The 15,426-nt window shown below is 41.2% G+C and overlaps 1 protein-coding gene across 1 annotated transcript in view; it reads left to right on the top strand.

Moving 5' to 3' along the window:
* The first annotated feature begins 10,149 nt into the window (after positions 1–10,149).
* The window catches only part of LOC139217603 (neurexophilin-2), a 37,792-nt gene continuing 32,515 nt past the window's right edge, over positions 10,150–15,426 (top strand). The window contains exon 1 of the mRNA XM_070848974.1: positions 10,150–10,203. Coding sequence (XP_070705075.1) covers positions 10,150–10,203 — 54 coding nt within the window. The remainder of the gene's footprint in view (positions 10,204–15,426) is intronic.

The raw sequence follows: 15,426 nt of genomic DNA on the forward strand, positions 1-15,426 counted from the left end.
CTATGTGTTTGTTTATGCTTTCTGTGTTTCGTGCAATTGTGTGGTCGTGTTTGTACTTGTATGTGGTAGAGCACTGAGGTGAGGGTGCTCTCACTCATAGAAATGAGTCTTTGTGAGAAGGTGCACAGATAAACAAAGCAACAGGAAATGTACAGCACAGTACTGTGTGTGAGCATAGAATGGGTCAAATAACAAAACTGCTTGAGTTTATGAAAAATTGCAGGACTTGTTTGTTTTGTGATCACTGTGATTTATTGCACGGAGCATAGTGTTCATTCAGACATAGCACTGAAGTCGCTGTTTATTGGCATCAGCTGCTTCGTTCATGCATCACTCTCACTGCATCATTCGTCAGCTGCTTGGCTACCAGCTTACTAGCAACAACTATTCATATTCATACAGACGTACAGCGTAGCTATTATAACCTTATACTTCTTGCTATTACTCTGCTGATGGCTGCAGCAACGCTTCCTCACCACCCCAAGCTTCTCCTGTGCGTTAAGGTTTGGGTATCATTGATTTAACTGAGAATTTATATTATAATTATTATTATTATAATATGTATATAATGTGTTCTTTAAATCTAACCAGTTTAAAACAGTTTAAAACATTCAAAAATCAACTAACAATTTCAGACAACAAAACAATATCTTAATCTACAATAACAAAATGACAAAGACTTCTATGCACTGTGTTGCAAGGATATCTACTGAAGTTAGCATGCTAACCAGTTAGCCCTGGCTTGTATCTTCATATAATACCAGTGAGTCCCTGTAGCTTCCAGTCTGCCCTCTTTTCAACATGAGATGAAGAGGAAGTAGCCTGCCCCGGCTAAGAGCTAATGACAGACCAATTCCAACGGGCAGTGTGACCACCCCAGGAGGAGAGGACAGAGAGACAGGATAAGAGAAGACGAAATGGGACAAAGGCTGCCCAAGCAACAGGAAATCACAGGCTGCTTGTGGCCATGCAGGTAAGATGAGAGGGAGGTGAACTCTGTGTTTCAGTCAGTCAAAGTTGATGGTGCATTTTACTTTTAATGTGAAGGTGAAGACCACATTTTCATCACTGTCACTGCTGCTGTTAATAGTCCCCCGCATGGAAATTCAATTTTAAGTATTTCTTGGGAATATATGTGTGTATATATATATATGTGTATATATATATGTGTGTGAATAACTGTATATATTGTTTTTATTTCATATTTGATACTTTACACACAGATAATCAAATTTGTAAAAGGATGTTCTATGTATGCATATGTGTGTAGCACAAAAGAACTACAACTTTCAACAAACCTGTGTTGTTAATAATATAAGCAACTTTCAATGGTTAGCAGGAGGCTAAACTATTAGCAGCATTCAACATAGCCTCTCACTGCCAGCTGCCATGGTAAATCTGTGTCCATAACATATGGATGTCTTATAAGAGGTCTGATAATACATCCATGACACAACCTAACAAACCACTAAAAATGAACTCTTCAGCTTCACCATGAAGTTCTGTCCATCCCTGAAACATTTGCCAATATTGACATGTGTTTTATTGCGTTTAGTGTCAGCCTCTCATTTAGACTCTCTTCCTGTGAAGTCCCTCTACATTTGTTGTTGTTGTTTTGTAGTGTAGGCAGTTGTTGCCAGTGCTGGAAGAGCACATTTTTCTGCAGGATTTTCCACCATTGAATCAGACTTTCACCGGCATCTGAAGGGATGTCCGCACACACCTGCATTTCTAGAACAGCCAATAGGAGCACGAGCCAAGAGGAGCCAACATTGGGCAGAGAAGTGGGCAGATCATCTGTGCCCAATGCTGTGAATGTATCTGTCAAAGGGAACAGAAAACATACCGTGTGCCAAGCACAAACTGCACAGTTCAGTCTGAGAAACAGCAGCTAAGGAATTGACCATTTATAGCAAATGGTTCTCAAAGATACTAGCAGCATTATGTGGGAAAAATACCCTCCCGCCCCCCCCCCCCCCCTTCTAATGACGGCCTTGCAGATTATTTTTGGTGTCATTGGCCAAAAATTCCATAATAACCTTTCAGCATGTTGTAATTTAATTTGTCTGTAAAACTCACATATCAAACCGCTGTTTGAAAGACATCATTAAAAAGTTATTATAAAGTGCAAATACATTTGCAGTCAAAAGTTAATATAGACGTAATGACGACTGCTTACAGGCAGAACGTAAATAACGGCAGCGTCAGATTGACACATGATTGTCACTTGGAAATTGCAGACTCCCCACAGGAATCTCACACACTATAATATGTCTTTTGTTTTGATTAGTGAAACTTGTCAAAAGACAAGAGGAGAGGAGGTGGCCTCTTGTTCCAAATCACAGTTTGCATATGCATATTTATGTCTATGTGTGTGTGAAGTGTGGAAGAAGGAAAGCGATTCGTTGTAAGGGTCCTGTAGCACCAGACATTCATAGAGTCATTGTGTATATTTGGCAGAAGTACAACATGCACCTGAAACAGTTCCAATCAAATGTGGGCTCTGTAGAAACAGAAATATGTGTGTGTGGGAGAGTCCGATAGGAGAATCTGATGTATGTCTGATCAAAGTGATTTTTATATGAATTCATTTTAGATGTTTTGTCTGTAGCCTCAATGTGACTTGGTGGATTATGTGCACGTTGTCAGGTGAGTTTGATGTTGTGCATCATGTGATGCATGTGGACGCATCAGCGATGTGAACTGAGGTCACAAAGTGTTTAGGGTCTTTCAACATTAGAAGCATCCGCCCATGCCTCCAGGCTGGAATCGACCAGTTTCAAGCTTGTTTCCAAACCTTATCTGTAGTCCATGGATCAGTCTTCATTATTCATGGCCATCCTGAGGCCTTGTATACTGTATAAAGTCTGATGATATCAGTGGTAAATAAGTTAAATTCAAAAAACTAATTTCTCTACCTGCCAGAGGAAAACGGTCGTAAATCACAGCAACGTTCTTCAAAGACTTTGAAAAGGTAATGTACAAGCGCTTCTTAGTAACTCAAATGTAACAAAACTAAGGACATTGCTCAGACCAGCTTCATCTCTGCATGAAGAATAACGCAGCCCTCTCATTCATCTGTGAAAGGGCAGTCTGCTGAAAAACAACACAGGGTCGTCCTGTAAAAAAAAGATGAACTGGGCAACCGCAACTGGGACCGCAACACAATGTCATCCAGCAAGGTGCTGTGATGGCCAATAAAATACTTGCGATCCTCACGGTGATTATTGCCGCTGTGATCATTTTCCAGAGTTGTAAAATCCTGTCTCAGATCATGACAGATGGCAGTGCAATTTTTTGCTGTGAAAATGACGTTTGTACCAATTCCATGATAATCTTTCCCTAGCTGACGGTACTCAAAAGCTCAAATGTCACCCCGATGGCGGCACTAGAGGAAAAATCAGGGGATCACCCAAGTTGTACAGCCAGGCTCATCCTCTGGGCACCATGAACATGTACACAAATATTCACTGAGTCTAATTAATAGTTGTTGAGATTTTTGTGTCTGGACCAAAGAGTTGGACAGACTGACCAACAGATGGACACTGCCATCCCCAGAGCCACGCTGACAGCGAGTCAACAAATCTCACTGGAGACAATTCTCATTCTTCGCTTCGAGCCAACGTCACAAACAGTCATCCACATTGTGACACTGTCAAAATAATTCCAGCTGCATATTATGTCCTGTCCTGTTCTGACAGACAGACGTAATCAAATCCAATTATACCACTTCTCCCTTTGCTCCCCATTAACGCTCATCTCCCATTCTCCTCTCAAATTCCCTTCCTGCTATAAAACATTTGAATGACAATGGCATAGTCCGCAACACGCCCGCAACAGGCATGCCGCTCATGCTCCTCTCCTCTGCCTCTCTCACCCTCTCTCCTTTCCACACGTTCTCCTTTCTAAAATCGATAGAAAGGAAAACAAAATGACAGGGTTTCATATCACTGCTGTGATACCACGAGACTACACAGGGAAATGACTATTTCCACACACAAAAGGCTCCATTACTGCCAGGTGACCTCCTGTCATTGTGTTCCTTAACCTCCGAGGTAGACACCCCAGGATCGGCTTCTCAATGTATGTGTTAGCAGGTGTGCATCCGCGGTGTGTGTGTGTGTGTGTGTGTGAGTTGTGTAATTGTGTTTCTACTTTTTTCCTCACACTCGTTTTGCTCTCATGTTTGCATTTACTGTACCATCTTCTGTTTTTAGCATAAAAAAATTCCAGCTTTTCATAAAATATCAAGCGCATAGCGAATTATACTTTTCCTATGTCCTTTGTCCTTTTAAGGCATGCTTACTCATAATCATCCTCAATGAATGTTTTATCTTATTGAGAAGATAAGGGACTTAATTCTGGAGACTAATGATGGCAAATGTGAGTGTTTTCCAGCTCTGCAATCTAATTCTGCTTCATTATTGGAGCGTGCCTACTGCTGACTGTTTGCGGTTTAACACGTTAGCAAGCACATACTTCCACAGACAGAAGGGTTTTTTGGCATGTGTGAGTATGTTTTACCGAGATAGTGTTGATGCACTGAAATAAGCAGCGTTCCGAGTCGACCTGTCAGGCTGCCCTGTAGCTGATGCATGCCTCCTCAAAAATGTAACTGCACGTCAGTGGCTACAGAGATACCACTTGGAGACCACAAGAGCTTTGAATCAGCTTGGGCTGATTGTCTTTTGACCCACAAGTTTATGATTCCGGTGGGGAAATTGTCTCCTTTTCAGTAACACACATTTAGCAAAGCCATTTCCACGGCAAACCATTTCCTCCCCATGATTGTCACAGTCAGGGAAATAAAATGAACACGCTGATTGTTGAGTGAGGAGACAAGTTGACAGAAGTTTCCTCAATGTAACTCCGCTTAAGCTTGAACACAATCAAGAAGCGTTCAAGATGGACTTACATGCAGTAGGGATGTGCATTTCAAGCAAAAATACCATTCGATAGTCACAGTGAACTATTTGGAGATTAGTTCACCCCCCACACATGAGCATGTGTCCGCGCACGTAGACAAACACACACACACACCACACCACCACTAAGATGCAACGGGCGTAACTTCTTCACACTTCACTACATTGTTTTTTTTTATTATCGGCCAGTTTGTTTTAAACTATCCAATTTTTTCTAATTTAACGAAGATTCGAAAATCATGACCCATCCCTAAAAAGCAGCTGGTCAAACAGCGTTAGGATGAATGAGATGCATTCTGGTCAGATGTTAAAAAGAAAAGAAACATAATCTTTAAGAAATGTAAGAGAATAAAAACATGACTTTCCCCATGATCCTCCTCTCCTCCCTCTTCTTCACCTCTGACTCCTCCATTGTCCTCCTCCTTCCTCCTCCTTTTCTCCCTTTCCTCCTCCTCCTCTGTTATGGATCATTGTACTCTTTAAGTCTAACTACATTGGTAAGGTGTCTGTGAAAATAATCCCTATAGTGTTTGTCCCCTGATCTGATGAACACACCAGCTTCCTGTATGGTTGTATGTGTATATGAAAACACATACAATCATACAAGAAGCTGGTGTGTTCATCAGATCCCTGATCAGTTCAGTCACTCCGGACATTGATCTATATGTGTGAGGGAGTTATTCATCCATGTGTTTGTCTTATTAATTTATAGATAGTAGTTTATAGATAGATTAGCTCATAGATAGTTATTCAGTATGTTATTGTTGTATCCAGTGATGTGAACTTGATGTGAGTGCTGAACTTATTCTTCTTTGTAGTCACTAAACAGTGTCAGGTGTATTACCACCACTGGCACTGACCCTGAATCGTAAATTAAACTGTATTAAAAAGTCTCACAGAGACACTTGAAAGAATAAGTGTTGCAGTGATGCTAGGTGGAATAGGAATCACTGTGATCATGTATGCTTTGAATCCCCAGAACCACTTCCCTTTTTCACTTCCTTGTCTTCCTCCCTCCCCTGTATCTCCCTCCTCTCCACTCTCTCTTCCTGTGCCACCACCTCCTATTGGTCCTGCTCGTCTAATTTCTACTTTTCCTCATTTGCTGATTCTCTTGTTTCCCCTGCTGCTTTGTTGCTCCTCCATCACATTTTTGTCTTCCTCACTTACCATTCTTTTCCACCTCCTCCTCTACCTCCACCTGTTTTTTTCTCTTAATCCATCAAAGGCTATAAATGGCGTGTGTTTTAAGGGTGGTTAATGGTAAGATATGCATAAATTTATACCTGCACCTAGTATTGACTGTAATTTATCATCTATAATGGTGCATATTTCTAAATAGTTTGCAAACAAGAAGATGATAAACAGGAGCAGATTTGAAGTATGCAGTTTTGGAGATGATAAAACTTTCTCCTGACATTTGGGGAGGAAAAAGAGGAATAATAATGTGAGGATGATATTTGTGAAAGTGGATGCACTAGGCTCTTGCTTAGAGCATGCTCATTCATTTACTATAACCATGCGACGACCGAGTGACTCGGAACAGGAGCGTTGCTGCTAAGTGGAACAGAGGAGGGGAGCAGCTGGGCGAAATTCACCTGCCACTTCCAATGTGGATCAGAAATTGCACTCACACCAGCAACCTCTCTCCGGCAGTGGGAAAAAGAATTAGGGGAAACAGGGGGACAGAGAGTACTGTGGCCATACAAATCACAGACAGTAGATTGAATGGAGGGCAGTGATGGAAATGGGAAATGGTCACATTCTTTGAGACCTGCTGTGTTTGATAGACAAGGTTTCATGGTCGATGGAAGATGAAGCAATGGGTGTAACGCACTGAATTACAGCGGCTGTTAAGACTGACAGAAACCTGAAGAGGAACTTGCTCTGATGGCCGCAATTAAGCACTTTTCTTTATAGTTGAGGAAATGTTAAGTGGTGTTAGTTTTACTGGCATTGACATTGTATTAAGCTAATTCCAAGTTTACTCCTTTTAAATTACTAATACATTTTAGGTGTCATGTCTACATAAATTGTGTTTAGAGGCAACTGTTTCTGGTGTGAACAAAAGTGCTGCAGTTTTGTACTACAGCCAAGTTGTATGCAGGTGGTCCAGGTGGATGCTGGGAGTACTTTGAAACCGTATCTGGGGTTTGTCTCACATGTGGTTCGGTTCAAATAGCTTAAGTTACGTTTAGGGAACGATCATGGTCTCACTGTATTCGATACTAATGCAGTAAACACGTCATGCCTCAAGTCAAAAATACGATCTTTGCCTAATCCTGACAAAGTGCTGCGAGTTCCTAAACACAAGTATAAAAACAGCTATCCATCCATTCATTGGCTATGCTGCTTATCCTTAAGGGTCATGGGGCGGCTGGAGTCAATCCCAGCTGACATTGGGCGAGAGGAGGGGTACACCCTGGAGTGGTCTCTTCTTTATTTATCTATGTTTATTTAAATCTTTAAGCATAATTTGGGTCATATTTTGTTTCTATCAAAGCATTTTTTGTTGTTAATTAGTAGCATATACAGTATAAATATCATTTATATCAGATTTTCTCCCTGTTATACACTACTCTGAATTCCTACTGTCCTATGGAAAATGGAAATGTGACATTTCATTATAGTATAGTAGAACATTTTAAGTGTCACGTCCTGTAGAGTTGACATTGACTGACCCTGGTTCAGGTTTTAGAGTTAAAACTTTCTCGGTATCTCATGTCTTGGCCAAGCAGTACTTTCAGCGAGACTGTTGCATGTTTTAAATGTTGCTTTGACATGTATGTTATTAGAAATAACCATCTCACTGCCTCTTTTTGGCTCTGCATGTTGATCATCCAGTCTACTGCAGACTTAATGTATTTCATACTATAATTGTCTGTTCCCATTCCTGAGCTATGCACTATTAGTGCTTAGGATTCCTGGTGCTGCCTCTGCCTGCAGTGACTCTTATCCTCGCAGGGAGGCAGTGCTGTGTCATTCTCACAGTGATGAGAGACACAGACAGACTGCAAAAAGCCTGCATTTCAAACAGCGATAACAGATTGCTAAAATACAATATTTAGAGTCACACATATGCACAAAGCAGCTCATTTTACACAGACACTCCACTCCATCTGTGGCAGGGTCTCACAGGACAGGCCAGCCCAACTACGCCACCTCTGAGCCCGTCAAGATGATGCCCACTTAGGCCAGCTGTCCCAGTAACTGGTTTTGTCAATGTGAGGATACAAGCAGGAGGACGTGCGACAGGTGAGCTATCTGATATTTGAAGAAGAAGATCCTGCAGTGCGTGTGTGTGATCTGCAAACGAGCATCTCTGGGTCAAATAGTGTAGTTCTTCTGAGAGACAGACAGTGAGAAGTGGTAAAAGTTGGTGTACTGAATACATGCTGTAAATGCTCAGAAAAGCCACAGATACAAGAACATAAGAAAAACATGAAGACAGACAGGTAGCAAAGGGACAGTGGGAGAAACAAAGCATATAATAGTCATTCAGGCAGACATTTTTCCAGAAGGAACTCACTTCATCACACACAGACAGAAAGTCGAGACAGATATTACACTCATACAGAAGAGACACCCGCCAGTCACCCAGTCAGATACGTCTGACTGATTGTCACCATTATATAATAATACACAGACAGTCACGCTAACAACCCTGCAGACTGACACACTGATCTCCATACAGACAAACTCGCAACATAGGCGAGCAAACGCTGTGCATCCCAGATCAGTTTATTTTAAAGGTCCACAATCAGGCAGGCAGCAGCTGGGACCGGCCATCAGGGAGAGATGTGGAGCCACACTGCCCCAATATATCCATGCAACATTAATATTTCAAAATTGTTTTTCTGGGAATTTATAGTCTGGCCAGATTGTGCTGTTGGCCTCCATCACACACAGTCACTTAAATGAAGCAGTCATGGTTCATGTTTTGTGTAAGATAATGTTTGTTTTCCATTTGCTGAGGTATATTAGAGTCACATATTACTGTAGTTGGTGTGAAGCCTAAACATACTATTGAGTCTAACACTGGTATCTATGGTGTCCTTATTCCAGTTCAGGAGGTAGTTTGTAATGGCGTCAACATTTCAAAACACTTGTGTGTGTATCTATCTATCTATCTATCTACTGTTTAGTTGGTTTTCTCTTGTGTGTAAGATATAAAACCACATCTCTTGTTGACTTGATTTATTTTCAATTCCAAATTACACAGACTGAAGCAGATTTCATAATGAAACGTCAAATGAGAGGTGGCAGAAATAGGGCTGCAACTAATGGCCATTATTTTCATTATTGATAAATCTGCTGATTCAAATTGCTTTTTTTGTCCAGTCATCAGGAATAAAAAACCCAAATAGTAAATTTACTACGATACAGACTACTACTATGACAAAGAAATGTCGTAAATCGTCACATTTGTCAAGCTAGATCTTATGTTCTAGCTTCAAAATGATCAGTTGTCAAAATAATTGCTACTAAGTTTTCTGACTCTCTAACAATAAGTGAGAAACGATGGATGGATACAATAAGAGTAAGTCAGCTTGTAAAAGTCATGTTTTAAGCCAATCGCTTTCTTTTGTGACACCACTCGAACTTTAAGGAGTCTAAAACAGAATTCTTCGCATCCTCTCTGATTAAGTCATTTGGAGAGATTACAGTCATCTCATTATCTCATCAGTGACAAGATAAAATGTCGTGCGTGCAGTTGTGGTCAGTGTGGTTGCCAGTAAACGAGCGCTGCTTCGCGCCGTGACGCGCGCAAGGACAGAGCCTGAAAGAGAGGGAGGGAGGGAGGGAGAGAGAGAGAGAGAGAGAGAGAGAGATCTCATCTCTCTAAATCAAGCAGTCAGTATCCCAAAACACAAGAAGCGCTGATGATCCTCACTGAAACCCCCTCTTTTCTTCCGCCCTCCAAACTGACTTCGTCTCCGCGTAAACTTCGAGCAAACGTCCAGCATGAGCGGGGGCAGACACCATGGATGTGCCACATGAGGCGGACCAGACAAACTGAAGCCACCTCTCAAAGTTTGCCTGCAGAAACCACCGTGACACTGACTGAACTAACACACAACTTTACGCTTGTTTTTCTGCTCTCCTAATACTTTTTTGCTGGTCGCCTGCCTGTTGGGATTGCTTGGATTCCGCGGTGCGTCTTTATATGTTCAGCCGGGGAGACGTGTAGTTTTTCGGGGTGGTCCGCTATAAGGAAGGTGACATGCAGGTTCTCGGTTGGACCTTAGTTCTCCTCTGCCAGTGGATCCTACAGAAGGTGAGTTTATTGCCACCCCGAGAAGAAGGGGGGAAAAACAAACTAAAAATAGCCTATTTTATATATCCAGCCACAGAGACGTGGCTGGTGCTGCGTTTGGAGAGAAACACCTGCCTTCTCCGTCTCAGAGGGTCAGTTTCCTAGAAATCACTCAGCGGAAGAAATGATAAGTACAATGACGTTTTTTTTATCGGGTCACATAAAGATTTTCATCGAAATCAAACGCAGCATTAGTTTTAATTGCGCCTTATTTCAACTGTATTTGCGGGATCTCCATAAAATCTTTGTTCCCTGGAACTTGATTTAAAGTTTTTACGTCCCCACACCACCTCATTAGAGGACAATCAAACCGCAATGTGCGAATCAATGAGGTTTAATTTTGTTTTCTTAGTTTGAATAAACGGGTGTGCGACTCCTGCCCGATCTCCAAACGCGCACATTTCTGCTGTCTGAGCGTTTCCCCTTTACTCCCAGTTAAGCAGCCCCTCTTATCTATTTATCTATTTGCGCTCCCAGCAACTTCCTCTAATTTTTCTTCAGAAGTTAAACACGCCCGTGGCTTGTTTTATTATCGCAGCATCGCTGTGGCAAAGAGTTTGTACGCCTAGTTTGGCTCTGATGCTGCTGCAGCTGCTGATTATGTGTGCTTAAATGCGTGCGTGCGTGCGTGCGTGCATATGTGCGCGCACTCGTCTTTGGCTGTTTGCGCATTATATTAGAGTGCTTTCCTGATTGCTTTACACTGACAGCATTAATGCAGTTATTATGTACAAACATCCAAACATAGCAGAATGGAATAGAGTACAATAGAAGAGAATACAATAGAAGGCTGCCCGTCCCAGCAGATACACACCATCTGTACCCAGCATGCCTTTGGCCTCAGCAAGAAATGTAAGAGAATAAAAACACGACTTTCCCCATGATCCTCCTCTCCTCCCTCTTCCTCACCTCTGACTCCTCCATTGTCCTCCTCCTTCCTCCTCCTTTTCTCCCTTTCCTCCTCCTCTTCTGTTATGGATCATTTTACTCTCATAGATTTTCATCAAAAAACCCTCTCTGTGTCTTCAGTTGTGGGCAAAAATACTTGATACTGTTAATTCCTGTTGAGGTTTGACAGGAAAGTGTAAAACAAGTCTCATTAGCAGAGGAACATCACTTGATTTAGTGACAAACTGGTGTTAGGACAGTAAAAAGCAGAGGTGGAGGACGGGTGAGGAACCTTCACTGCTAACTGATGTGCTTGGTGGCCCACAGTAGCCGTCATTCTCTCCAAACACACATACACACACACACCAAAAAAAAGGTAAGAAGGGGGGGGGGGTGTTTAGTGTGTGATTTTTTAAAAAACACCCTGGCTGCTGGCAGATTGAGGTTAGGTTGTATTGTGACAGGTAATAACACATACGCTTCTTTTGAAGATTGAATGCAAATCATGGCTGCTCCGAAGTGGAGCTGCTCTGCCTCACTTCCGCATGAGAGTGCGACTCGGGTTCAAGTTTAAGACTCGACTTGGTATTAGATTATATGAGCCATGCTTTTCAGCAATGTGCCATTTGAAACGGTGTTAGAGCTTGTTTCTTTCTTTCTTTTTTTCTCTTGTCCAGGAGAAAGTGGGGATAAGAGTGTGTGCGGTGTAGATGACGCAGTGATTTGACTGGCATGAAATAACAAGTTGCATCCTTGGGAGTAGTATTAGCTTGAGGGGGTTAACAAGTGAAGAGGTGACGGAGGCAGTGAAGAAGTGAAGGCAGGTGAAAAAAATCAGTAAACAGAAGACAAGATGAAACAGTGGAATAGAGGTCAGTGGAGGGGAAGAAAGAAAAGGTAACTAACCATCTCTCTAACTTAATTTCATGGTTGCTTTGAACAAAACCCACCCTTAGTGACCATTTATAGTGACTTAGAGGCCTGTTGAAGCACATGTGAAAGTGCATAAGTGAGTGTTTGCAAGAGAAAAGGCGGAGACGGGGTGAGAAAGGACAAGAATCCTCGAATGATATTTTCAAACCATCTACATTTTGTGACTTCATTCAAAATGTAAAACTGCGTGTTTGTTTTTGCATTTTTTGTTAAGAGCGTTTTGTGGGTGGGTTCTCACCCACAGTATTTGTATGGAGGGAAAAAAAAAGTGTGTCCTGCATAAGATGTCCAATGCTGCAATATTATAATTTTTTCCACCTTGTACTTTGAAATGATATCTACAGTAACAGCACTACAAAAGAAGAAAAGATGTGTGAAAAGCTTCTTTGCTGTTTTATGCTCCCAGTAGGAACAATAGCATTAGTCGGCATCTCAACCTGACAAAATCCTCTTATCTCCCCCCATAAAACAACTAGCTATATACCCCAGGGATATTACAGCAACTGAGTCACTTTAATTTCATTATATATAGTCCTACTTCCTTTGCAATTGTGTCTCATATATTCTGCACAGCTTTGCATTTCACTACAGTCTCTTTCCCGTCAAAATGTGTGTGAGAAATACAGCTGTGCATCTCCATGCTCATGCTCATGTTCGTGCCCACATGCTATGCACTTATTCACGCCGTTGCGGGGAAAAAAAAAATCTGAGCCATCAGTACAGCAGGATCAGATGTTTTTCCACCACGGATTAAACCAGGTGGTTGGTGGTTTCCCTCCCACTCTTGCTGTCTTTTTGTCCATCCATCTGTCCGTCTGTGGACGATCTAAACTGTCAAACGGCCCAGATTCAACAAGCAGGAAGCACCACTGGCCTGTAATCAGTGTAAATTATATTCACAAACCGATTAGATATGTAATCTGTTGAATCACGATGACAGAAGCAATCACATTACTGCTATATCTATCGCCTCTGAAATTGTTCCCAGAGATCAAAGCATTCTTTAACCTAAAAAAAAAAGCACAGATTCATGCAGTATTTTAATGGATTCTAACATGGTTTGCTTAAGGTTAAGCAACAATCCGTTTTTATTTAATTTGTTTTCTCCCCTGTTCAACAGCCCTCTGCCCCATTTTTGACAAGCCATTACTTTTAAAATGAGTTATCACTGCCTCGGTGCAGCGAATAGTCCTCAGGCTTTGTATTAGCCTTAAGGAGAGGGAAATTTAATTTAAATGTGTGAAGATGTCATATATTTTAGACTAATGTAAAATAAAGCTTCATTATGGATATGTAGCTTCTGCTTTGTACAAGCATCTGTCATCGCTGCTCAGGTTATGGAGCTCATGAAGGACTTTAAACGCCAACTTAATTGCAGTTTTGGTGATTTAGTGGAAGCATTCTTTTTTACCTTTAAAGATAAAGTTGGGTTTGTATGATGTATGCCTTATAATCCAACCACTATTTTGCAGTTTCTAGATGATCCGGTTACAATAATGGAGGCAGAGAGCAGACACAGAAATGAATACTGTGGTGCCAAAATTCAATTACAAACAATGTGTGCACTCTCTGTTTGACTGACAGCTTGACTTCACCTGAAGTTCCAAGAAAAGGAGCATTATGTCTGAAATTATTGATAAGGCGATGGTGTTATTTTTAAGGCACAAAGGAACAGAAACCCAGAACATATTCAGGAGCATGAACGGAGCTGCTGCTGCTGCTGCTGCTGCTGCTGCTGCTGCTCTCACTGCTGAACAGGCCTGTGCTGGGTGGTTGGTTCTCTTCCTGTTGGAGCCACCTGTTCATGTTTGATATGTGAATGTTAAAGGTGTTCCTGGGTCAGAGATTCAGCTACTTTTCATGCATAGTAAATGTATTTCATCCCTTCTTGTTACTATTTTTCATTAATCTCTATCACATGATCACCAGTGGTGGTAGTATTTTGATCCTTTTCTCAAGTAGCAATGCCACACTGTGAGAATGCTCAATTACAAGTTGATCTCCTGCATTAAAACTATTACTCAAGTGTTGTTAATATACACAAGAAGAATTATTTATAATGCAGAAGAATTATCCTGGTGGGTAATATTCTATTGTGTAATATATCACTGGATTATTATTACTGATACGCGTGTGTAAGTAGCATTTTATCGTCGTATTTCATTGAGGAAAAGCTCATTTGAACTACTTTATGTACAGCTTGGTGTGTGAATCCATAACAGTGCATTACATTTTACAAGTTGATCAAATATTTTGTATGTAAAATCCGAGACTGCAGTGTTGTGGATTAAAAAGAACAACATTGCCCTCTGAAATCCAGTGGAGTAGAGGTATAATGCAGCATGAAATTGCAGTACTACTGTAAAGTACAAGTACCTTAAATTTGTGTACTTAGTTACATTCCACCACTGATCCTCACTCTGAGGTTGCTGCAACAGAAAATGAGCCACATTAGGGTTTTTATAGGCATATACAGAACCTGGTACTAACACATTTACTAGTTGTAGTCCTATTTTTTTGTTTTGTTTGTGTTTCATGTGATGGCCTTGTACAGCACGGGAATTTGCATTCAAACGGTGTAACGCAACAGATCTCAGGCTTAATTAATTTCAAGGGTTTTGTATTTTCTGTCACTTTCAGTGCAGATGAAACAACATGTATGGTACATGAAAACTGTATTCTGGCCTTGTATCATCTAGAGCTCACCCCTCTTCTCATTCTGGCCCTATGGAGCCTCATGACTAATAAACTGAGGTTGTTGCTGGGTGACAGACAACAGGAGACATCAGGAGTATAAAATCATGTTCATGTTGTCAAGTACATTTCATTCAAATATATCTCAAAGTTCAATTGGAAATGGTCAAAAAGCAGGAAACGCATATGTTGGAATAATTAAGGGGTGTTTTTTTTCATGTGCAGAGCTTCTTTACATTTTTCTTCAGCCAGCTCCATTTGAAGCCAGTGTGGAGCAGAGCAGATGTGCCTCAGGTTTAAATGCTGAGGCAGATCACACTTTCGGCAGTCAGGAAACAGCAGGAAACAGGCCTGTGGAGTTTTCACTGTCACACATTGAACTTTCTTTGGAAATAATTTTAAAGCTGGGTCTTTAAACTTAAATCAAGTCCTAATCTGGGACCACTGGACCATCAGACATACGTAATAAATTTGTCCGTGCCACGTTTTGGTTGTTGTCTCATATTACGAGTGTGATTAACATCAGTTTTTCATAGCTACGCCTTTTAGATGCATTGCGATGAAACAGGTCAGAAACACCATGACACAGTTTTATTGAGGCAGCGTTATCATCTTCATTTGACTTCAACACCATTTCAAACTACCCAATTTTATTTGGTTTTCATTTTA

Source organism: Pempheris klunzingeri, chromosome 2, assembly GCF_042242105.1.
Source record: "Pempheris klunzingeri isolate RE-2024b chromosome 2, fPemKlu1.hap1, whole genome shotgun sequence".
Lineage (NCBI taxonomy): Eukaryota > Metazoa > Chordata > Actinopteri > Acropomatiformes > Pempheridae > Pempheris > Pempheris klunzingeri.